This window comes from Bombus vancouverensis, chromosome 2 (assembly GCF_051014615.1).
Source record: "Bombus vancouverensis nearcticus chromosome 2, iyBomVanc1_principal, whole genome shotgun sequence".
Classification (NCBI taxonomy): domain Eukaryota; kingdom Metazoa; phylum Arthropoda; class Insecta; order Hymenoptera; family Apidae; genus Bombus; species Bombus vancouverensis.
Genome location: NC_134912.1, coordinates 20,990,354 through 21,016,571, shown reverse-complemented (window position 1 = coordinate 21,016,571; position 26,218 = coordinate 20,990,354). Strand labels below are relative to the sequence as shown.

At 43.1% G+C, this 26,218-nt stretch overlaps 3 protein-coding genes across 3 annotated transcripts in view; 1 reads left to right on the top strand and 2 right to left on the bottom strand.

The window, feature by feature from the left end:
* LOC117160075 (zwei Ig domain protein zig-8) overlaps positions 1 to 26,218 on the top strand; it is a 138,436-nt gene that overhangs the window by 39,036 nt on the left and 73,182 nt on the right. The gene's annotated exons all lie outside the window — the stretch shown is intronic.
* LOC117160084 (uncharacterized) lies at positions 1,146 to 2,178 on the bottom strand. The gene is made up of 3 exons (XM_033340510.2): positions 1,932 to 2,178; positions 1,281 to 1,655; positions 1,146 to 1,168 (listed from the first exon to the last, which is right to left on the bottom strand). The coding sequence occupies exons 1-3, from the start codon at positions 2,176 to 2,178 to the stop codon at positions 1,146 to 1,148; spliced, it is 645 nt and encodes a 214-aa protein (XP_033196401.2).
* Positions 2,153 to 4,030, bottom strand: LOC143303795 (uncharacterized). Its single transcript, XM_076625708.1, has 2 exons — positions 3,537 to 4,030; positions 2,153 to 2,911 (listed from the first exon to the last, which is right to left on the bottom strand). The coding sequence occupies exons 1-2, from the start codon at positions 3,959 to 3,961 to the stop codon at positions 2,539 to 2,541; spliced, it is 798 nt and encodes a 265-aa protein (XP_076481823.1). The 5' UTR covers positions 3,962 to 4,030; the 3' UTR covers positions 2,153 to 2,538.

Here is a 26,218-nt window from a genome sequence, read left to right as displayed (position 1 = left end):
AGTCAAGCAAGATTTCAATTTCAACTCGACGGATACCTCGGCTTAATGAAATCTTCTTGAAAAGCTGAATCCACGCGAAGGAACAAACTGTCGCTGAATTAAAAAATTTCCCAAAGAACGTCTAGACTAAACGCGAAGTACTCGATCCCTCGAAGATCGTTGCGTTTCGGTTTCGCTGAATCTTGTATTGGACGCGACTTACGCGAAAAATGAACAGCGTCGTTTCAAGCATGTTCCGGTGAAAGCGCGCAAACGCCGCAAGGGTTGTAGCGTACGGAAGTAACGACGTCTTTAAACTTGCCCACGCATCACCAGTATAATTTCCAATTTCTTAAAGTGCTCTTGCTCCATGTTAGATCATTTTATCACGCGTCGTGCCGCACCTTCCCTTCCCGAGTATAGTATTCATTGTGACTGATCAAGAGGTCGCGTGAGAGCCTATAGTATATAGTAATATATAGTAAACTAACACGCAGAATCGTTTGTCGTCAAGAACAACTTTCTAATAACGCCCACCCGTAAATCTCTCCGATATGATTTTCCTTCCGATCGAAGGTTTTTACGCGGCCGAGATCGCGGACTGGTTTCTCGTCGAACAATCGTTTTACGTTTTGCGATTGCTCGTATATTGAAATTAACTACATACAGAAATCTACGCTTTGACCGCCGCGTGTACGTACCTTAGTACTTTTACGAAGGATTTACGTTTAAGAACTGTTGGAAATTGTATAATTATGATTTCGTGGTAAATGAAACGACTCGTCGAGCGTGGGCCATTTCAAAACAGAAAACGCGTTGGAACTTTCTATTTGCCGTTTAGTATCCTTATTTGCGATTGCTATGCCAAATATCGCGAACCACGGGAGAACATTGTTTTTCTCTTAGTAGAGCAAATAAGCATCTGATGGAGATAACCGCGCGAAACACATGGGATCGCGCTATCAATCGATGAGACTAAAATTCGGATTGTTACGGACACAGATTTCTCCATTACGACCCAACGATCAACGGAAGATAAGATACAGATTTTCGAATTTTATTTCTTTTCTTTCCGCTTATATCGCCCAAACGGTAAACTGATTTTCGTAGGAAGTTTAATCCAAGTTTCAAAAACTAAATTCTATTTTATCAACTAACTGCGCCACTTAACAAATTACGTAGTCTAAATCTAGAAACATGTAATCTTTACAACTCGATGATTACAACGAAAAAACCGTTATAGGAGAAAATCTGTACGATCACGGTACAAAGTATCGCATGACTGGTTACGAGATGATTACCAGACGATCTCGCGATCGCTTTGACGATCGTGTCGATGACGCTCTTCTTTTCTGTGACATTCGACTCCTCTTTCCACCCTAGCAAGATTTGTTGGATATCGGAGCTGAAAACACACTCTCTCCGATCTGGATCGTAAACGTAGCCGAACTTGCAAACGCACTCGTAACCGCCGGGTAGGTTGACGCACGTTTCTCCGTCCTCCGTCGAGCAGCCGTGTTCACCTCGAGCGCACTCGTTCACGTCGACGCAAAGACCGAATCTGGAGGACCATTCGTATCCGGGATCAGGACATTCGCAGCTGATGTTGATCTGATTTGCCACCAAGCTCGGGAAATCTCGATTTTCTTGTCGATTCAATGTACATTCCCTGTGAGCTGTAAAAAATCAAGAAGGAAGTTTCCTTCGATATTCCTTTGAAATTTATCGAAAATAGCTTTCTCGTAAGATCACGATCGCGAAAAACGAAATATCTTTGAAAAACTAGAATTAAATAGTCGATTAAGAAACGTCTGGCGGTAAGCGTGAAACACGATGACAGTGTCTTTGACTGGCGAAGTAATGGAATATCCGATAGGAAATTAGGTGGAGCGGTGGGATCGAAAATGGTGAGAATCCGCTTATGGTGGCAGTGTAAGGTGATTTCTACGCACCCGGTGGGTTCCCAGCGTAACAGGGATTGTCCCGCGACTGATGGCAATCCGTCATATCCCGGATATGTTTCATGGGGCAACAATGATCCGGACAGAAACTATAAAGGGCGCAAGCATATGGTATCGTGTCATCGGTTCTCGGGTCTTCGTTCCCGGAGTCGGATTCGACCCGACAGTTGGCGTGGTTATCGCACGACTCTCCGAAAATGCTCAATTCTGGAACGCCGAGCATCGTGTACCAGCACATGTAGTAACTGACCGTAGTGCGCCACTGAAACCGTTCTAAGTCCAAATTTTCTTCTATTTATAATATGACGTGTCCGGCGTGTCGGTGTCCAACGAGCATTCGGGAATGCGCGTAAGACCGAGAGCGTTCGAACGGTATATAAATTCCATTTCGCAAATACGAATTGCAAGAGTTTGATCGAAGGGCAACGATGACTATGTTTAGTTTAGTCATTCGGCGATGCACTTTGCGGCGATGGCATGTGTCACTGGCTCGGACTTTCCTAAGTACCTTTTTGTACGACCATTTTCCGATAATCGAATTGCTCTATCGGCCCCTGGATTTTTCTCTGATATACTTTCCTCGTTGAAATTCGATGTTTCACGGAAGAAAAAAGTAAAACATTGCGAACATGAAAGAGTTGAAGGTTATCGAGTATCGGAAAACAAAAAATATCTTATTGGAGAGATCGTTTTCCATATCGATCGGTAACCTTCCGTTTTTATTAGAAAGGCTTGGATGAAAGCGCGGGTACTTGCCTATTGGACCTTGAAAGGGTGGCATGGTTAGATCGTCGCGTCTCTGACCTGCAAGACAATCCTTTTGAGCGGCTTGAATTTGCTTGGCGTTGTTCGCTAGATTCCATTTTTGTTCTTTCATGATCGTGACAATGTCGTCTTCTCGCTTCAGAGCAGTCAGTTTAACGATGCTTTCGATATATTTCAGGCATTCGACGAAGCTTGCCTCGCAGTGTCTGCGTACAATGGTCCAACATCGTTGTTATCCACATTTACACAGTTTTTTCCATCTTGATTTGGATTTCTCGCTTTTATTGCTAAATATTGTATTTCAAACTAGCCAATCGATGTACGTATCGAAATCGAACGAACTGAGATCAAATAGACACACCATCGTTAACGATCGGTTCTTGAAAGCCGCGTATCGCTTTAACAATAAACCGGTAGTATTTTGAGCGTGCGAAACGAATAATGAAAAAATAATTTATTTGATTTCTCGACGATACAGCAAAGTTAATATATAAATCAATACATCGAACGGTATAAAATAACACGCGTAATGTTACGCAACGAACGATGAGAAATTTTCACGCACATCTTGCTACTTTATACAACGAGGCAACTTTTGAATTAGAAACGTAGATCTAATTATTTCTTCGATTATTAGATTATTTAGAAGTAGTACCAGCAGATATCATTTATTGCTGGAAATCGAATTGCACGTTACGAGATACGAATGAAATTTCTTGCTTTGAATCGATTAGTAGATTCCAATTTCCAGTCATGAAATATGATTTAGCGATACGTACATCGAATAATTCGCTTTGGAATTGATAACGATCGGATGGCTACCACCGGTACCTGCGTACTTCCCAATGCAAAGACCTTAAAGGTGGTTTCGGAAATTCCTCGTAAAGTCTGCTCGGCGAATCTTCCAGCCGCTTGTAATAACGACGATCATAGTCTTGAAATTTGTGCGCACGAATATAATAGGCGACATCTCGTATAACCTTGTTCTTGTCCCAGTTTGCGTCCCAGTGTTCGGTGGTTTCTTCCACGTCCGGCACGTCGGTTATTTTTATGTTGGCATCCATAACCTGTTCCGTCATCGGCACGGCCTCAATTTCCTTCTGCTCCTCCTCTTGCTCCTCGACTTTTTCCGTTTTTCCCAGGTTCTCGGTAGTGCCCGTCGTTGATATTATAATTGGCGACGTCGTCTGTTGTTCGATTGCGCAACATACAGGGAATACGTACAAATGTAGGAACGCGTACCATATTATTTTCATCGTCTGCAATTTCCATATTTCGTCTCAATTCCACGCTGTTCCTCCCGACCATGTCAATTTAAAGTAAGATAAATATTTAAATATTTGTACATTGGATCGTATAAAAACGAACGAGCGTGTTTGGATCGCATGAGAATTTATGGACATAACTTCAGATGAAATCGAATCCACGCTTCAAATGCAAATCGAAATGAAAGAAAAACTTATTCTTCCGGTTTCGATCTAACCTGGACAAATATAAATTTTAATTTTTTAATAATTATTATTATTTTTCCCATCCGTCTCTCTTAATTCTTTTGATTAAAGATCTCTCTTAATTCTTTTAACAGCGCACAGTCGTTTGCGTTTCGCGTGGCCAACGAATCGATCCGGAGAGGAAACATCGAAGATATCTCAGACTCGTCGATAAATGCAATGCATTTGTCGCTCTTCGATTTCGAATAGTACGCAAGTTTCCGCAAATAGCGTATGAAGAAGCAAGCAAAACGAACGAAACTAACGTAATATATCGTAACACGTACGCAGGTATATCGGGGATCGTGTTCACTGTCCTCGAAATTGTTTATGTGCTATGCACTTAAACCATTCCTTACGTAATGCATAGTTCACGAAGCTCGACAAATTATTAAACGTGCAAACGTTATCTTTGTTGTTATCTCGGAAAACCGTTAACATGGTTCCGGTTTACATCGATCGCGATACGCATTTTGCAGAAAGAATTATACTTTTGAGAAAAGCTCGACACATCGATATTAAACGAAAGTGACCGTTCGAAACACGCGAATGACAGATTTTAGTGAAAAATCATCGAGACAAACGTCGAACGTTTAATTGGATTTGTGACAACGGACGAACGTTTCGGATGAGAATTTCTAAATCGGACGAAAAACAGAAGTTTCCGATCAATGGTGAGAAACTATCTGGTTGGATCTCGTTCGACATCGCAGAGGCGGTCTGTTCTTGCGAACGTATTTCGTTCTTTTCTCAGATTGGCGAGCAAATGTTGACCCAGTTTCAGCTTTGGATTGGACGCTACTCGCTCTTCCAAAACTGCTGACTAGAATACGCGATGAGCGAGAAGTTAGGATGGTTGTTACGCTGTCTTTCTCCCACCGGGAAAGCCATCGACCAGCCGAAATTTATGCTGGAAATACAATTCCCGGATCCCAAATGCTTCGCCTGAAAACTTCATTTTTTATCGTCTTCCTCCGCTTTTGTACGCGAAATAAAATGGGATAACAACTGGCATTCAGAGTCAACCTGTTGGCGATCCTTCGATCTTTCGATCTTTCCATCTTTCGATCTTTCGAACAGGAGCTTCCACGATTTATATGTTAAATAATCATGACTTCTCGCGTTTCTATATTCCTGCTAAAGGAAAAAGTTTTTACGGAGATCTGTTTTTAATTTTTCGGAACGTTTCCAATTGAAACGACGAGCTGAGTAATTTTATCCCGATATAAAGAAAATGTTTGAATTTCAATCCTTAATTATTAACGTAAACATACATTTATATATAACGTTATATATATACTTTGGAGGCACTTGCGCTCCCTAGATCAGTCGCTTTCAATTTGCAATTTAAAGTAATACCCATCACGTCGAAACAGTCTATTGATAGGATAATGTAAAATCATACCGATACTTGGCTGTAGCCGATTCTACTTGTGTCAAACCCAATCAAAAGCAAGCAAGCGGATTATAACGTTTATAACGATGTTCGCGGTAAGGGAAATTCAGCCATGTAAAAACCGGGGACCATCGAGCAGAGTCGCAAAGAGAAACGGAGGACAGTTTATACGATTCCTAGAGTGTTTGATGAAAAATAACAGAAATAGAAACCTAGAACGTCGCGATAGAGAAATCCATTTGACGATTGGGAGCTTTCTCGCGCTTTTGATCCATTTCGTCCCTCGAAACGACGAACCATAGTGGGCACGGTGTAGCCTTTTCGTCAAACCTAAGCCCGTGTTCGTCGGAGTCGTGCATCTAAGGGTCCTGTCGCAGACTGCCATTGTGCAAGAACAGAACTCCATTTAAAAAGTGTTCCGCTTAAGCCGTCCTACCGTACAGCTGATAGGAAGTGTTCCAATCGCGAAAATTTCGAACAGGAAACCGGAGAAAAACGGAATAGAAGGAACAGGAACAGCGTATCGCGCTCCTATGAGAATCGTCTCCTAGCTGGACGAATTTCAAAATTAATGGGCTGCAACGAACGCGTCCGCGACAATTCCGTATCAGGATTCGACTGGTACATCAGGATGCGTCGCCGAGGGAAAAGAGGAAATAAAGCGTGCCATGCAGCTTCCGGCACGACAATGCGAAATCCATTTGGGAGACGACGCGCAAGTGTACCTGCCAGAAAAGCCTCCGGTTATTGAAACCTTTTGTATCTTTGATTCCCTTCGAGTCACGGTGCAATAAACTATGACGGAAGGAAAGCTCATTTTCCGCAGCAATGGGCTGTTTGTTCATCGATATCGAGAGGTGAAGATACATACACAAAGTTATAGGCCTCGTATACGCCTTTCGTTCGATCGAGTTTTCAAATTAATACAAATATTTAGCAGAGAATTTTATCAACGAGAATTAACGATATGACGATCGATGGAATTTGTCGGAGACGCAGGATTCGCTTTCTCAGGGATGTGGAATGCGAGTGTGAACGCGTATTTGGCCGGGTTGACGCGTATAAACCGACTTTACGGTCGAAAACACCTCGTATAAATAAAAGTTGGCGAGCAGAAAATAAAGTCTGAAAGGAACCGTCTGAGTCGGTCTATCGATCCGTGTTACAATACGCTGCAAAAGAAAATTACATAGATCAAGTTGCTTGGTATCCATCCAGACCTCCAGATTCGCGCGCCGTCGAGACGACTCGAAATGGAAATTTTCAAACGCGTTGCAACTTTAATTCGTTTTAAAGGATCTCCGGGATGCGACGGTGTATTGACTTTCAAATCGGCCGATCAAAATTCGGGGAGTTACTATGGTAAGCACGAGTTTAGCTTCTCTGCTGGTATTTCAAAACTTTTTAAATATCCGAACGCGCAACGTAGCATCATCGTCAGAGTACATGAAAATGGAGAGTACGAAAGAAAGTAGCGCCAAAAGGTTGCGAGTAGAGGTACGTCGACAATGTTGATAATAAATGCGCGTGTAAAAATATATCCAATATTTAAAGACAAACGCATGGAATGGATGGAAGCAAATGGATGTAACAGTTATTTGATCGTTGGTCGATATAGTTTAAAACAGATGCTCCGTCTAATAATATAAAGCAATTTTTTTTTAATCTTGGTATTTAAAAATTGGAAGGCGTAACTTGCAGGAAAATCGTAAAACTGCGAATAGCGTAGAGAATCTTTCCGATAAATATCGCAAATGAAGATTACAACGATAAGCAGACGCGAGGAGAAGCCGGGTGCGTATTAGTTGGTTCGCGAACCTAAACCAACAGGTCCTTCGAGCGTGGCTTGTCACAATAGACTGAATTAATCGAAGAGAAGGAGAAGAAGTGGATAAAGGCCGCTTTAATGCGAACTCTGCACAAAGGCTGCCGATAAGTAATGGAGAAAGCCGCGAAGAAGAAAGCCAGACGCAAAAACCGGCTGGACAAAAAGCTCGAGGGGAAGAGAAGTTTAATTGCTTTGGAATATCGACGAGTGTCGCGAGATATTCTGTAATTTGAGAGTCAATGGGGAAACGTGAAAGGCGCAAGCTCGATATTATTTATTCGCAGCTCGATCGAGCGAAATTGCAAATAAGAAAAATATCCCGTCCTCCAGAACTCTGATCACCGATAAGAATTATTGGAAAATATCGATCAACGTTGGACGACCCGACCTTGTTTTCCACGTCTTTCTCGACCGGCACAGAGGATGCGTTGGACTTGAACGTTGGATCTTCCACCCTTTTCGATTTGACAAAGCACTCGAAGGAATAAAAGCATCTCGAGGTTCGCGCCTTCTACTTCGCATTTTACCCACGTTTTAAAGCTAACGAGATAAATTTGAAAATTAATATTACTCCGGTTGAAGTTGGTTGTGCCAGGGTTTGGGCGCCGGATTATGACTCTTCTATGTACAAGTACAACGAACTTTTGTACAGTTCAACAATCACGATCGCTGCATCGACAAATTCTTGTTATCTTCGGGCGACGTCTGTTTAAAAGCTTCAGCCTCGATCTGTAATCGTCCGTTGCGCCATTTTAATTCTATTCTAAGAGCCTAATTGGTCAAACTCGAACGTCCACTGGACGTTTTTAACGTTGTAAATTTCTCAAATATAAGCTCGTCGCGCGCTTGGTTAACCTGCAAAGGTCTAGATATCTGTAGAGAAAGGAATAATCGAGACGCAATTTAATTACGATTGACATTTAGGTGAGATTGGTCGCGTCTCGTCCATAATCGTTTTTTCCATTTCGCATGAACAGAGCGGATGGCGCGGGAAACCGGACGTTGTCGGTAGCGCTATCGACAAAGCTGCCGGCGGTAGTAGTCGAAGAAAAACAAGGAACGTCGATAGTCCCATTATCGGCAAAACTTACCACTCGTCGAACAATCCTATACCCGTAGGTCTTTATCGTTTTTCAAAGTTTTTCAAAGCGCCCGCGTTACCGCCTTCGCTGCCTCTTTATTTGCATTTTGAAGTACACACTTTAACGATCTTAACGTACCGAGATGAAGAACACACCCAAAGTCTCCACGGTACCGCGTTAAAAGGAACGCTGCTTTTAGTTTCGATCGACGAAGCTGTTGATAAGCACCGCTTCTATTGTTCCTATCGTAGTTCTGTCGATTAACAGCGTGAAAATAGAAAGTAGGAATAGAAAGTGAACGCAACGTAACCTTACTCGGTAAAGTATACTAACTAACAATAAGTACAAGTTTCTCGTTTCACCAAAGCCGCCATTCGATTAACTTTCGTAATAAATCTCCTTGTTGAATCGCTTCCGAAAGCTTCCCGATCTTCGATTAACGATAGGTGAACGCGATACAGATCTGTCCGTAGGAGCACGCCTAAGCTTTCTAATAGAAAACACGTTGCAAAGCTTTTGCGCAAACAAATCCCTATGATTTGGACTAAATCACTAGAAATCCGAGGATAAGATGGGAAAGCGAATGCGTGCAGTCGTCCGTGTTTGCGTGGAATCAAACGCAATTCCGTACATTTCCGTGGATTACGTGACTTTTTCCAAGCATATACGTCTCGTTCGTCGGTTTAAAAGAATTTTAAACAATTTTCATCTAATTCGTAACAAAAAGCAACGATGAAATTTTACTTGGTAATGCGATCGACTTGCCGCTTATCTTCCCCAGTCTATATAAATGTTTGAAAATTGAAAACATTATGCTTTATCGTACCAACTTATTTTCTTCGTTTCCGCTTTTCGTAACGTAACTAACGGACTCCGGGTAATGGGAATTTCGAAGTACGATTCTTTTATATCGTTACATTATATAATGCAACGTGCGTAATATCGTTGCTTATCTGTTCCTTTCAATGCTCAACGGAGGATACAAACAGTTTTGTCCAGTTTTCTTTTTTTTTTTAAGTTTTATTTCGCTTTCGCGGTATCTATCGATTTGTCGTACGTAATCGTATCGAAGTATCCTTGGGCCTGAAAGAATTTAATATTTGTAATTCGTATCGTTAAATAACAGAGGAAACGTATCAGCATGCCGAAGACGTTGAGATAATTCTCAGAACAGGTTGTAAGAAGAAGGATATTGTAATTTAGAAAGATTAGCAATTAAGTAGCGGGAAGTGTGGAAACGTAGTTCGGAAGCAAAGGAGGTTCGGAGTCGACCGCCGCTTCGTACTTGGTAGTATGATATTGCTTGCAAACTCGCACGAGAGAGCATCGGATGAACATTACTAATCGCGTCACGCGGCATACGCTCGAGGGAGCCGAGTCGGTCAGCCATGCTATCCGAAAACGTGGCCTTAGAGACGCGTGCGAAACTCTGCCAGATATAGGCACCGTGAGATGCAGAACCTGGTACCGCTTGCCGGACAGCCATGACTTCTATGGGATGTCACGCGTCCCTGTACTATTTTGTCGGATATTAATGGAAGCCAGCTTGATAAATGAGCTGGTCGTGGAAAGCACGCGAAAAGATAGGGGAGAATCCCTCTCTCTCCTTTCTCTGGATTCTCTTCGTTCCACGACTATCCCCTCTGGGTTTTAAAGAGAAAAGTCAGTTTGCTGCTGCTGCTGCTGCTGCTGTTGCTGTTACTACCATCGCTGCCTTTGCTGCCGTTGCTACCGTTGGAGCACGTTCCGGTACGCGCACGGAAATCATTGATTCGGAAATACGATCATTTTTAAGAATAAACCCCCTCTATTCCGACAAGTTACCGATGTTCAAGCGAAAGCGCATTTATTAAATTTTGCAGCAAAGCCATTGTGGAAGATCCATCGAGTCGAGGATAATAGGATCTGGAATCTTACCGCCGTGTAGGGGAACATGGTGTGTCACGTTGCGAGGTGTCAACGCGCCTCGATACTAGTAGTTCGAGCTGTGTTCCAGGAACGGGTCAAATAATTGGCAGCCGTGAAAACAGGAACATGGCAATGATCGTGCGAATCGATCGTTAGAAAACTCGTTACCAGACTACGGATATTTACGAAGAGAATCAAAGAAATGCAACTTACACAGCAATTTGTTTCTATTGTTAGAAATTACGACGAGTGATACATCGAATATTTTACATTCCTTTGTGTATTATATGCATTCTGTGGGTATTTTTCCGTCTTTAAATTGATCAAAAGCGCATAAAAACTCTATTGATTAGGATTTACGACGGAGCTTTGACTCGTCTGTTACTTTGGCCGCTTGCCATCTCTGTTATTCGGTCGCCATACTCTGAAAATGAGAGATCACTTTATTTGTATAAAGTTATATACGTTTATTGCCCTGTAACAGTTACGACCGTTACTCTTCTTCCCTTGAAATACGCGTTTGTCGGTTTTTAACCAGCTTTGCGTTGCCTTTGATTTGCATCCGTTCGCGTATAATTACACGGCGTTAATACAAACCCACGTCACGGCCACGAAACAGTATCACGATGTCTTAATACAAATAAAAGAGCGCAAGAGACGCGCGAAATCTGGGCAAACCGTGGCGCGGACGTTTCACGCGTAACGAGTTTCTCCGAATGTCGGAGATGCGCGTTTAAAAAATTGAATCCGAGATATTTCAAACAACGCGAATATTTTCATCCTTTTAGGTCGAGTTTCTATGACGGAAACGACAGAATTTACTTGGCGTGTTTGTTCATAAACACAGGCGTATGAATTTCACGTTTATGGAAAATATATTGCGCTGCATGCCATCATGCCGTGTACGTAACCGTTTAAATCTTTTATTCGAGTATTACGCGGTGAAAATGAAATTTGATTGTCATGGATAATCGGAAAATGAAATGCGTATAAAATATAAAGCGATCGATCGTTACTATGGTATGCGATTAGTTTGCAGCGAACGACTTTATTTTGGTTGATTCTATCGGAAAGCCGTGGCACGTAGCGCCAGTGTAATAGAAATTGACGTAGTTTGTAGATCTACGTCGCATGTGCGGCAGCACGCGTACCTACACGATGCAACTGAACTAATTACGCGTATATCCAGTAATGAGATGACCTCGTATATCAGTTCGAATTACAGAGTTGTTGGAAATAAAGATCCGCGTCTGGATTTTCCGTGTGGCTCTCCGATCGGAAAAGGAACATCGTGGTACAACGTGGCTCTTTTAAAGGGAACCGACGAAGGGAAAGGGGGATAGACAGAAGCATTTCGCACGATTCTTCGTACGAGCGCATTAATTAACGCGGAGACGACAATCGGTGCGGCATATTTTAAAACGAAGCGATCCGGCCGAGCCTACCGCGCTGTCGCCTGATGGATTTCCAGCGTTAATTATGAATCGGCGATTCTTGAAATAATCTACATCGGAAGAGAGTAGATTTGCATGTTAATCGCAGCGTCCCATCGACGTCGGCCCATCGATACGAAATACCGATAATTAACGAACCATTTTCGACGATTTTTCCATTGGCCCAATCAACCAGCCGTTCGGTTGGAATAAAAACAAAGAGACGGATCCGCTAGCTACACCGATCGCGGGGATGATTAACGATATAATCACTTTTCCGCGTCGCGTATCACACACACACACACATACACAGACCTGTCATATCGCGCAGTATTAATTTTCAAGTGGTCGAAATTGCATCGCAGTTTCTGATCGATATCCGAATGATAAATCAGTCTCTTTGTTGCAGTACCGAGTGAAAATCATCGCTTCGATCATGTTTCTTTTCGCGTGCGTGTTAAATAGATGGTGCTATCGAAATGCTTTTGCAACGTATTAGCTACGTGAATCGACGATCGCGTAACGAACCCCGTTCCATCGGCCCTAACGTAAACGCTCCAAAAACTCGGAACGTTCACGTATTTTCTAATAACCGGAGAACACGAGCTTAATTTATCGTTCTTCCGTTCGAAAAGCGACGAAAGAAAGCAAATTTTACGTAACTCGGTTTTCGCGTCTTCGAATTTGATACAATACTATGGTATTAACAAAGTCGTTTTCGTTGAAACGATAGCGATCGAATAGCAAAGGTGGATAAACGAAAGGCAAATTTGCACGTCCGGTATAATTTATCGATACGATCGTATAAAGCTAACACGGAAACAACAAGGCTCGTTCCTGTTTAGTTGCGTTGCGAGTTTCATGAGAATTAACAAGAAATGACTTTAATGATCGAGGATCCAGAGAACAGCGTGGTAACGTTGCAACGGCATTCATTAGCTTTTCCTCATCGACGCGACGAGAGTATGTAACGCGGGTGAATAGCGTTTAGCTTGGAGGAAACGCATCGCGATCGACGATTAAAATCGACCGAGCACAGGATAAGCTTCGATGGAACATTCATTCCTCTCGTTGCATTTACTAGATGCGTAACAAATGAAAGTTGAAGAGCAGAATCTCCTCCATGGCATAGTTTGGCTCGCAGACGGCGATCGAGTTGGCTATATCTACTTCGATTTTCAACTATTCGCAGAAATCCACTGTCAGCGTGTTGGCGCAGCTCTGGGGAATACTAATCAAGTTTTCAGGTGGCTCGTAATACAGTATGAGGAGAGGGTGGAGAATTAATTCCAACTCCAATTAATATCAACGGAATACCGCACTTAAGAATTTCCAGATTTCAACGCGACGGACGTCTCCTTTGTCCGTAGCCGATACCGTATCGTTCGTTATTTGTTCGTTTTAACTTTGTCGATCTTTTCCAGCGATGGCTCGGGTATCGTATAAATCGATCAACACACGATTCGATATTTCCCTAAATTTATATTTCGTTTAACAGGACGAGAAGTTCGTAGTGATTTTAGTAGTATTCGATGTGGCGAGTATCGCAGCGTTTCGGACGTGGCAACGCTTCAGAGATGGCTAACCTGAAACAAATTGCGAAGGAACTTCTCCAAATACGTATGTCCTGTCTCGCGTTCTAAAAAAATTTCATTTTTAGACTGTGCGAATGTCGGTGTCGGCGTTAGTTTTGAGAAAGGTGCACGAATTCGTGGCTTCCTTAGGAACGTGACGTTCCTGGAAGACGAGTGTCGCGTTGAGGCAGCACGTCCTTTCGGGCGAACGAGCACGCGCTGAACGCGAAATTAACGAAAGTATGTTAATCGCGAACAGCTCGGCCGACTAGCGATCGTTCTCGACGGAAAAGGAACGATCGCTCCTCTTATTAAAAGCAGGCTCGAGCGATTACGCGGTGCTGTCGCGGAGAACGTTTTCTAGGACGACGGCATCAGCTCGCTCCAATTTGGCTGTCCAGGAAGGAACGCGGCACAGTAATGCCCTGGACAAGCTGGAATCGCGCTTGTCAGCTCGGTTACCGCGAATAATGGATGTGACGGTAACTCACGTTAATGAAGCGCACCATTTACATCTCCTCCACCTTCCTGTTCTACCCGCTGCATACCCTCTTCCCCATCGCGCCTTTGATAGCTACGGAAATGTCTACCCACGGCCCCTGCGTCTCATTCGCTGCCGGCCTAACTCCCACCAATGAACAGCGAACGTAATTGGCAACTTGGCTCGTTTCCTTCACGATCCTCCTTAGCAAGAAATCCTGTATTCGTCGATCGACCACGAGGTCCTACGTTTTATATCGATGACCCTTGGAATCGATGCACGATCCAAATTAAAGTTCGACACCGATTGCAAACTTTTTTTAAAGGAAAAGTTTCATGATACGCTTTAACAATGGATACGGGGTTTTCGAGAGACAGTGAGTAATTTCGATTACGTGTAACTTATCATTGTAAGAACGATAAATGTTGTCACCGTGTATAGGATCGTTTAAAGGTTTCCAACTACGTATTATTTATCCATCTTGCACGATACACGAAGTTCCGAACGAATTTCTCAATCGCTTCGTCGAATAGCTATTTTCCGTTACGAGAATCGAGACAGCGTTTCCATATCAATTACTTTTTGATCCACGACAATTTCGTTTTAACAACATCGTAGAGAAACACGACGGTACGGATTACCGACATAAATTTACCGAGATAGAAGTTTAGCGAAATAGCGGACAAAAAAGATTGGCATCTATCAGCCTAAAAGATGAAACAGAGAAGCGACGATTAAAAATTTCGAAGAGACTCGTAATCGCTCGAGAATAAAACGATTTGCTTTGATACGTCTCTTGGAGTAAGCTGCGCGTTATCGACCGCTAAGTGGAAGAAAAGAAATTGTAAATGTAAGGTTGGGTTAACCCCACAGCCCGGCAGTATTCCAGCCATCCGTAACTCGGATCATGGAAACACACAGAGCATCCAGAATATAGAGAATGTGTAGGTAAACCTAGATAGACCTAACCCATATGTCACCTAAACCTAGCTAGGTAATACATAGGATGCTTGTGTGGATCTAGGTAAACCTAACTCATATCTGATCTAGATACAAGTAGCGTTTACAAATACGCGCGATCAAGTTGCTTTAATTTAAAACGAATTCGTATCTAGCCAGAGGTCGATCCGAACTTTCGATTCGTGCGAGATCGATTGAAATTGGATCGGAAACAATGGTATCCGTGAATACGAAATATTTGTAATAAACACACGGATCGTATCTACTTTGCTTCTTTAACATTTCCAACAACGCGTCGTTCATCGATTAAAAAAATACACATACTTCGTGAATATATGCAAATTATCGATGTATCGCGAATAAATTTTCCCTGCAAACTTGCGAATTTCCCGTTCGGAACGCTATGCGCGCCTACTAAACTATCGAATAAGTATCCGATTGGAACGCGAAATAACCAAGTATTCGATAGCGTGTCCTGCGTTACGCGAATAAATTTTCCACGTTACGGTAAACCCTGGAAAGCCGTTCGTACCTTTTTCTATATAAATAAACAGTTTGCGTAAATTACTACTGCTATCGATATCGCTGTTGGCATAGCAGAGCTTCGTGGAACGAGATACTTTATTTCGATGGTACTTCTCTGGGAACTTCGAAATTGAGAAGCAAAATTCTTCTCATATACACATACAAACCGTAAGATGAAGTAGCTAACCACGTCGACGGGAATTCATTATCAAAACACAGTATCCGTTGGTAGGATGATAACCAGAGGAGCACGATATAGCGTGAAACGCGCGAAAACCATCGGTGGCCGTGAAACGAATTACCTTCGTAAATCAAGAGATTTACCTGTAGGAAGATTCCACTAGGAAGTATCGGTCGTTCAAAGACATATATTCGCGCGATGTTCGCGAGCGTTCGCGTCTTGCGTCATTGGTAACGATCGGACGCTGTCGAGGCGGACGGTTCGATCGCGAAATTATTTCGCAATCAGTGCCAGACCAAGATTAATTCGAGGTTCGATTCGGCCGCAGTTCCGAACTGCACCGCGCAGAAACAGAGAAACAGCGATCGAACAAAGCGGTCGGAGCGAGAGCTGACGAGAACCGGAAACAAGGAGACGCCTACCAGCCAACATCGTGATGTATGTGTTTTAATTCCGCGGTAAAGTCGTCCCTTATTTATTGGCTTTTGTTGCAGGATATTGCGACAGACTTCGTCACCCTCGTTCGCGAGCTTTTTTATTCTCTCGATTTTCCTCCTGTCTCGTTCTCTTTTTACGAATCTACGCGCGTTTGTCTCCACCGTTGCTCCTTCCACTAAACTAATTACGCACGTGTCGTCGTCTCGATCAACTCCTCCGACTGTTTCTCCGACTCTGTACGTTCGAAGTCGCTCCTTAACGTTCATCCTATATTTTATTTTACGTATTTAACTCGACCATCTCCTTCTCCGTTTCCCCGTTCTTCGTTGCTTCTTGTTTCCGTCATTGATTCCGTTGGCGCGAGCTTTCTCTCTCTTTGTACCGCGTTCATTCCTCTCAGCGTCCAAACGAAGTTTGTCTCGCGTCCAGTAAATTGAGCGGCACGCGCATACAGGTTAATCGAGCGATACGGTTGCTCGCGGGAAACGCCGCCGTTGCTGTCTTTTTCGCCTTGCTTCTCCAAATCTCCACTCGCCGTGCCGTGTCCACTGACGGCGCGCAATCTCCACGGCTTCCTAGCTGTTGGTCTTTTCCTAACAATTTTTTGTCGAACGAAGATATCGTTGCGAGCACGAGCGTATTTGCCATAGACATTTGCGCGACAAATCGCGCCAGATGACTCTGTTGGTTGCTTTTTGACTCGATACACGTATATATACTTCGTACGGTATACAAAGTATCGTAAAATTTATAGTGCTCCTGCTGTACTGCGCGACTTTTGTGTGAAAAATTATCGTTATTGTAAAACGAGCGCGAGAGAATTAATCAGGATGATGTTATTCATAGCGGATGATTCGTGGTTATCCGCTTAGGAAACATTACGCATACTCAACTATATCGAACGGCTAACTATGTACATACGTATGTCCAGCTATTCTGCGATACTCGCCGGAAGCAATGAAATTCTATTACAGCATTTGTAACTTTGACACAATGAACGACGTTGGATTTGAAATCTCTACGAGTTAACGACGACCAAGCACGAAAATCGCTAACCTACGTTTACAATTTAAAGATGAAGTAAAGCATCGTCCTCCGTTTCTAGAGTACTAAAAGTAAACTACCTTATTATTCAAATTTAGTAGGAATTAAAATTACGTTTAATTAACTTCGAACATTGTGCGTAATTCGATTTGCATAACTGTGAATATTGTTGTTACAAATTATTTCCAATTACACGCATATTGCATATACGTATAGTAAGTAGGGTTTGCCTACGAGTAGTAGAAACATCGGATATTACAATTGCTTTTCGAGTAAATTTCGTTAAAATTCTCAAGAGTCGAGTAACTTTGCAATATCGAGAGCGTCGCAAAATTTTAAATGTTAGCGTTACGAATTAATATAATTCGAACGATATTTAAGACGACGAGGGTTGATGCTCTCGCGAAGTAATTTACTTAAGCACTTACGTTTAAGTGCCCGCCAATGTATAATCCGACGAATTCTATTAGCGCCAAGTGTCACGAAGGGAGCTCGATCCACGTTATTTCGTTCCACTGTGTTCCTTGAAGGGCTTTACATAATTGAAGTGCCCTTAAATACGACGGCGATAACTTTTTATTTCTGTCGCTTGTTATAAAAAGCTTTTATTTATATCCGTCGAAAAACTAATTCCATTAAAACAATTAATTTAAAGGACCGGTGAGTGAGGTCGATTTAGAAACGAGATACAAATAGCATTTCTGACCACTTCGCAAGCAGGTTTATTCTGTAGCGTTACCGATCGAAAGAAGGATCTTGTGACGCAAGCACAGAAATACAGAAATACAGAATCCTTTGCTCGGTCGACATCGATGTTTGCCACGATACCAGAACTGTTAATCGCTAATACAAATGAGACCCCATTGAAATGGCGATAATAATCATTCCTCGTGAATATGCGCCGTTGTTCTCGGTAGCCCGTGCATCGTATCGCTTCGTATCGTATCGTATCGTATCGTATCGTATCGTATCGTATCGTATCGTATCGTATCGTATCGTATCGTATCGCATCGTATCGTATCGTATCGTAGCAGTGGCGTTTAAATGCACTCGAGTTACGAGTGTTTTTAACTCGATCTAACCTATCTCTGGAGACTTGGGTTAAGTTAACACAAGGAAGGTAGATGTTCGAGACGACTAAGAAGGCTGGTGGAGCTGCAGTTTCGGTTGTACGTACACGGTGACCGTATAAATCACGTTCGTGCACGAGATGAAGCTCAGCGGCTCGACTGACCGCCACCCTGTTTTCTGATTTACGATCCGAACTTGGTCCCCAGTCTTATCTTCTTAGATATTTTCAGCCGTGAAAAACCGTCCACGCCAAGTATATGAAGTACGATAACAGCAATGTAGAATTTATAGTCCTGATTAACATTCTAACGAACTGTCTTTCGCGTTTCATTCTTTGCTAGCGTGTATCGTTTACCCTTGAAAACTATACCATATCTTCGTCCCTTGTTCCGTTTTATCTTTTAAACGAAACAACACAGCGCTCATAGACGATACAGCGTATTTCGAAATCCAAATCTTGAAAACATGGTCGGAGTAGCTCGCTCTTTGTTTCGTATCTTCCCATTCTCGCGTTTCATTTCACCGTTACATTTCTATTCTTGCAATTTGCCGCATGCTCGAAAATTAGGTACCAGTAGCGCGCGTGTATTTTCGTTCTTGATTTTCCGCCCTCGGCTCGTACAGGTTTGCTCGTTTCGAATCGCAAACTCCGGCTAGCGAAACCGCAGAGTGCGGCGGCAAGTAGCCAAGAGCTATATCACCTTTCGTATTGCGGGGATGCCGCGCGACCGTGCTGGATATTAGCTAATGATTAAGCGCGGTATGTCACCGACGTGCAACCGCCGCGCACCTGCAGTCGCGCATCGCGTCCGTACATTCGATTTTACTTTTAGCATTTCCACCCAGAGACACAGAGGCAAAAGCCGATGGGAACGAAACCAAAGGATATTAATGAAAATCTTAACGATCGCGACGTATCTCCGAGTGCCGTAGCGTGCGGGTCGCGTTGCACGGCTGCGGGATCTTACCCATTAACCGGGATCACGCGATTAAACGATAGCGTCGCGAGAACCTTTTCTACGACAATACACCGCGTACCGTACCTCTGCCGTCTTGCGTCTACGATCTAACCCCTGCGTCATTTCCACGGTTATTGCGTTAATACGCGTACACGCTACAGATACCGAGACGCCGAGAGCGCAGATGCACTATATTAGCGCAAGATCATACCGAAGGAGCTGTACGTCACTGGTTTACAGATAATTTCGCCTCTCGATAGCTGCTAAAATCGATTCTACTTTGGCAAATATGTTACCGTTTTAATTAATTGTCGGTAATTTCATAACGAAACGTCATAGCCTATTTTTAGTGCTTCTCGAACTAACGCGAACAGCTGCGCCTTTCTCGTTTAACGTTCTGCGGTCTGAAACTTCCTTTCGAGATTACGAGCTTTCATTTCCCGGCGAAAATACGCTCGAATACGCTCTCAAAATTTCTCCGGTTCGGACAAGTTTCATCTTTGCTGTTACGTAACACCAGGCACCAGATAATCTTCAAAAAGTCGACTACGATGCTTGTAGCGTTTCCTATCGTCATAGGGTATTAGACGGAGAACAAACATTTGGCCGTTTTCGTAAACGCTCGATAGTTTACGAGATATTTCGTAATAAACACGATACACGATATGCGTATAATCGGAGTAAGTTTGTAAGAGGCACGATGAAATGCTTGGCAGATCGAACAAAACGCGTGTCGAATTTGCGAAAATATTTCACAAGTTCCACGCAAACCTACGGATTATACAGGAAACTCAAATTATTGGCGTTACATCTTCAAACCGAACGTCGATCGAAAGATTAAAATGTTCTCTGCTAAAATTAGTGCTTCGATTTATAAGAGTGTGCGCCGAATGTAGAGTTAGCTACTCGCGAAATAGACAGGTTCTCAAAATATCTATAACGTTTGCCTGTAATTCCCGTGACATCCTCAAATTTTGTCGCTAAGGAAGCAGTTGCAATAGCAATAGAGGCGATACCACGATTAATCATACGGTCGATTTGCAAAATTCTTTTAATAATTAATCCCTTGTTCGTTATTTCATCTAATATTTAACGTTCGAAATGGAACGCGCGTTTTACGCGGGTGGTGCGTTGTATCTTTAATCTCGCGATACAACGTAAATGCAACCTGAAAACAAAAAAATATGCCTGGAAGCGAATATGCCTGTAGAATTTGGTTGGAACACTACGTTCCTATGGAAAAACAACGTTACCGCGAACCAACAAACGTACCATGAAAAGTGCATGAAAATTATTCTGTCCCATAGACTCCGATACAATCAATTTTACAAACCGAATCGTTTTGAATAATTTTTTAAGCTTTTTAAAATAAAATTTCGAATAAGATATATCGATACAATTACACGCTCGCTGTGTCGAATCACTTGAATTTTATCGACTATTAACATCGGAAAAGTGGTTAAAGATATCGCGAATTTCCAATGAAGGCGTGTTTCGAAGAAAAAGAAAGTTGGCAGAACTGCCGGTAAAAAGAGAAAAGACGAGAATTCGCTGGAGAATGCCGCACGGCGGTACACCACGAAATCTGTCAATGCAATAAAACTTTCGATATCTCCTGAGGGGTTTGAGTTGCATGTAACATTTTGACGGCCCTCCTGTACACGACTCTTGAATATTTAATCCCTGACGGTGGCGAACTCGACGTTAACGGCACGGCGAGCGAAAATCGACGCGAATCTCGTATCAACGCGTAAGTATGTACAGGAACAGGGAACACGGAACTAGGAACTGATGAGGCGAATGAAATTTAGCCCAACTGCATAAGCCGATTGGATACAGGAATCGAACACGATCGTGTCGTCGAGCAGGATAAGAATTCTAACGTAACGTTATCAATGTTCCGTTAAAGGTGTTGAAACGAGAACGACAAATAAATGAAACGCGACGAATTTCTTTTCGGTAAAATGAAAAACTAAGATAAGGGATAGATACCGTTCGTTACAGAAATTTCGAAAGCAATAGGAGACGGGAATAGGAAACAACATTTTAGGTGTAATTAATGGTGGATCGCGTTGCAGTGGCGATTCTCGAAACGATAATTGGATCGGTCAGTTGATATTTGTCGATGTGATAAAGTAGAATGTCGAGATGCGACAGCGTTTCGAGGGATACATCGATGCAGCAGCGTGACGCGGTAGGACTGAAAAGGGCGGACATTTCGTTGTTCCCGAAAATTGATTTCCCAGTGTGGTGTACGTGGTCGCTCCTTGTAGAATGGCGGAGAGACGACGAGAGGCAGAGAGGGAGGACAAGCGAAAGGAAAAGATGGAAAATCGGTTGCCGGCTGGCACGTCGAAGCGAAATGGTGAAAGAACAGGAGCGAAAGGGAAGAGCGGAGTTACCTCGTTCCCCATAAATAACAAACAGATTGGACATTATCCAAAATCAATGCCGACGAACAACCCGGTCACGAAAATCGGGGAGAAACGAGAGTGCTATTATTTCCGAAATCCGCCCCGCCCCGCCGAGCCGCCACGTTTACGACCGGTGCGATCGCTCGAACGAACCATCGAGAAAAGAACAGCAGCGGAAAGAAAATATAGAGGATAAAAGGTAGTGAACGGATTAGACGAGGTGAGAGAAGGAGGAGGATGAGCATAAGGAGGAATATAATTGGTTCGTCGATAAAGTCGAGCACACCGGTGGCTGTACGTCAATCGGGTCGAAACTTAATTTCGACCTCGATCCGTCCAACTTCCCTTTGAGACTCATGGCCGTCCGTCCGTCGAGATTGGCCCGAATTGAACGGCCAGGAAACTTCGGCCGAGAAGCTTCCGATACCAAAGAGGACTCGGATCATTTAATCGACTACGACGATACACCCTCTCAACTTTTAACCTTACGATTCTTCGCAATCTCGAATTCTCTGCTACCGCCCGGGAAAAAAACACCCGCTATTCGCCTTCTGTGCGTTCTATTTCGCGGAAATCTTGACTTGCAACGTATGCACGTAAGTTTTCTATGTACGCTGCAAAAGTTTGAACGGACAGTAGAGCGGAGGAAGGAATTTTAGAGGTTGTGGCTGAATTTTGAATCGCACCAAAGAAATACTAAACACAATTTCGTAGGATTTCTTACTTGTTCGTCGCTATAGACAACGAACGCAAACGGCACTGTACCCAACAAATTTTCTCCAAAATTTCAAACGTATCGTTTCCTATTTTCATCGATGGGTCTCTAAATCGTTCCAACGGTTAGATAGATATCAGTGTCGAAGCACAACGAATCCAGGTCCAGTTTCCATCGTCTAATTGCTTTCCCAGGAGAAACACGGCGAGACCCATAATTCCAAGTACGAGCGAACAAGAATCATCCTGGTATAACCGATCTGGTTTTACGGTTCAGAGATCATTTCCGACATAATTCTACGTTCGTGGGAATATTCTTCGAAATTTCTTCGTAACCGACGGCTACGTAGTAATTTGGAGAAAAATAGGCAACATCGCGCTCGCCAAAATATGCTGTACAAAGATGATAAACTTGTTTGAGTTTACTATCTCCTGCGTATGGCTAAATCACGGACGACTTTCGGTTTCAGCGGCCAGGCAAAAACTTGTTCGCAAATAATACAGATTCTTTCGCTACTTGGCAGACTTCCTGCTCCTTCTCTTTTTTATTTTCCTCTACGCGTATGATCGAACGAACGCTCGCCGGTGCTTGCCGAGAGGTTGCACCGTTCAGCGATACGCCTAGTTTTATTTTTAAATCGCTTCTCTAGATAGGACGGTTAATCGATGTTTCCAAACCGTGGTCCGCTGGTTCGCACTAAACGACCGAGATTTTACGACACACGCTTCAAGATCGGGTATTTCCAGAAACGTTATCGTTTTAGAAAGTCTTGCGAGAGAAAAGCTGCGACGCAAGAGCATCGAAGGATTTCTGGGACGTTTCAAGCGGCCATGTCCTCCGGGTTATGTTCCTGAGTTACAAGGAAAGCAGCTTATCCGGTAGATGCACCAATTTCGGTAGGCGCCACCCTGCGTGCTTAACATATAAAATGGTATCGTGGTATCCGTTTTCTAACTTTGTCGTGATAGTGTATCCGTATTATAGTAACTGTATCGCGCCGAGTCGTTGCGAAACAGTCGTCTCGTTATAGAAATGGCGACAAGAACGTTCCGTAAGTCGGTAAATTAAAATTCAATTCAACGTATATGGAACGCGAGAACGCAGCACGCGAAAGCCAAAAATTTTTGACCGACGCGAATCCGTTCCTTCGATTCGTTCCTCTTTTGCTTCTTTTTCGTTAATGCTCGTTCATTGTTCCTAACAATGGTCGACGACGAGGCAGATTTTTGTCCTCAATTGGTCCACCTGACCGAAATCCTGGCACACGCACCTGCACACGCGCGCTTACCTTTCGCGATTCTTACTCGAAACGTTGGTCGTCGACCCTAGCTCTTTCACAAGCCGCGCCAGTTAACGTCGTCGACCCAGGTCGACGTTCTCTTACTCTTCTAAATCGTAGAAGAACTCGTTAGGACTAGAACGTAAGACACTAACGAACAATTGAATAAAAGTATAAGCACTAAACACGTGCGATTGCAGTTTGAACGTTAGAACTAATCGCGTTTCCTTTTCCCGTGTGCCTCCGCGTGATTTTATCAGGACGACAGTGCCGAACCTAGCATTTTCGACCGAACGTCTTGAAAGTTTTCGACGAGAATTAAAGTGTTTTTAAGCGCGAATGTTCGCGACTCGAGTCACTCTAATTTCTTAGTTGAAAGCCAGTAATGGCCATTTACATTGTAACCCCGTGATGCGGTCGTGTTAACCTGCTATTAGTCTGAAGTCTCCATTAATTATCTCCGGTGAAACAGTACGCTCCTGCAGCCGGTCTGACCTCGACCAGTACTACGTTTCTGTGAAATACATCCAGGTATTTAGGCAATTCGAATAATTAACCGCACGACTAACCTGCACTCGATTCGCCCGATTACCTAGTCCATAGTTTAACCTGGACGTTCGATGAATTACAAATATTGTCATTGAATCGGTTGGCAAACGCTTTCTGATTTGTGTTTCGAGCCTGGCAGTTATTTCTGTAAGGTACTTACAGGTAGACATGTAGAGGTAGTCGTGTCTTTCAGATTTTTATCTCCGTATTTTCTCGAGCGACTGGGAATTATTCGTTTGTACGTATAACCTTACCACTTGGTTCGCCAAGATTTATAAATGACGCTATTACGATAAATTATTAGGTATAACCCACTTCTTCGTGAAGCCAGATGGCAATTATTAATAATTAATTAGCCTAGATGGTGATCCGAAATAATACGGCCATTCCTACCTGGTTGTAAAGAACGAAACTATGGATGAGATCTCGATCAAATCCTTGAACAAGGTTTATCCTTTCTCCAGCGATTTATTCGTCCTCCCGATCTCGCCATTACGCGAACGATAGAATTATTTACGATATTTTTTCGAGAAGTATGAAATTCCAATTGCTATTAAACGTTACAGCCGATAATTCATGACCGGTAATTAAGTTAATCGGGATTTGTAGAACGTTTGTACAGGCGAATTACCACGTTTTGAGGTCCGATAAATTTGACTATTATGCCCAGCATTTCCATAATCTCCTTTATTATCGCGTAAAATCGAAGTTGTCGTTGAACGGCACTTTTCAGCCGTTATCTCCGCACGAATATTTATATACGTGTTTCGGTTAAATCGTGTAATCCAACTACCCCGCGCAATGCCTGTGGTTATTTAACGCGAACAAAATCGAATTCAATTGTAATCTAATGTAAATTCTAACTGCAACCGTTAATTGCACCGATCCCCGTAACGGCTATGCGAGAATTAATCAAGCTTTAACTTTGCCGTTCAATATCTCAACGGCCAGAGTCCGAAAGAATGTCGCAAATTAAAAATTAAACCATCGTTTAAAATGCACCGCGTCGAGCGATTTCCACCACGAATATCGAATCGAACATTCTACGTATATTCGATATGCTAGTCGTACTCCAAGTAACTAAAATATTTGACATTTTTAAACTACGGCTGTTGAACGTGCAGGAAAAAAAAAGGACAGTTCGCGTTGCATCGTTCCATAGAAATGCGTCGCGCACCGTGCCGCTATACCACTCGTATGAATAACGGAGTAGGCGCTAAAATTAATATTTACGCGAATGTCACGGCTACGCGAATCGCACGACGTTGTTAAGCCGAATGATAGGATTTGGCACGTTTTTAAAATTCATAAGTACACGTTTTTCTGAATACGCGGGAGAAGGCCGTTGCCGGTTTCACCGTAATTCGAGGTATCTCCAAGGAGAGGACGTCTCTCCCTCGATTTTTTGACATTCATGTATGCGTCGACACGAATCGACCCTTCGTTACGCACTTTGCTGCCACTTGCAATGCGTCACGTCGATAACGATCAGTTACGTTTTAGTTACAATTGAACGTCCGATCGGCTTCGATTTTCCTACGGTTACAGAAAACCGCTCTTTGTCGCGATCTTCGCGGTCGTTCGATAGGTTTTTGACAGACTCGCACGGTAGCTATGTACACTATACCATCGCGAGTGGACGTAGAATTATCGCGATTCGTGTTACGACAAACAAATCCTAAATTTAAGTCGATCAACCTCGCTCGGCGTGAAATAACGTGCTTGCTGATACGTAATGGCGTGTACGAGAAACGGATAAGGGACGAGACTTTAAAAGGCCTAGCATGAACGGTCTTTGAGGAAAAGAAAAACGAGATAACGTGGTCTCCCCCTTTAATTTTGTCGACTTGATTCGAAGGGGAAAAGGATCAAAGCAAGGGGCTCGTCGAAGCCAGTATCGGCGCGGCTCGACTCGCAGCTTACAACTGATCTCAGTTACTTTCGCGAGAAACTAGCAATCGCCAGAGTCAAACGCCCGTTGGTTTTTCAGAAGGATCTTTTAATTTCAGTTGCGCGAAACCCGACGGGCCTAGGTAATTTTTTAACGAACGAAACGCACAGAGCAAACGAGCGTATTACGAGCAAAACTTTCCTTCTCTTTAATCATGTTCTTTACTAGAGTGTTTGAAACTTTAAATTAAACGACTATAAAGGCACCTTTGGGTAATTAAACGAGAAAATACTGC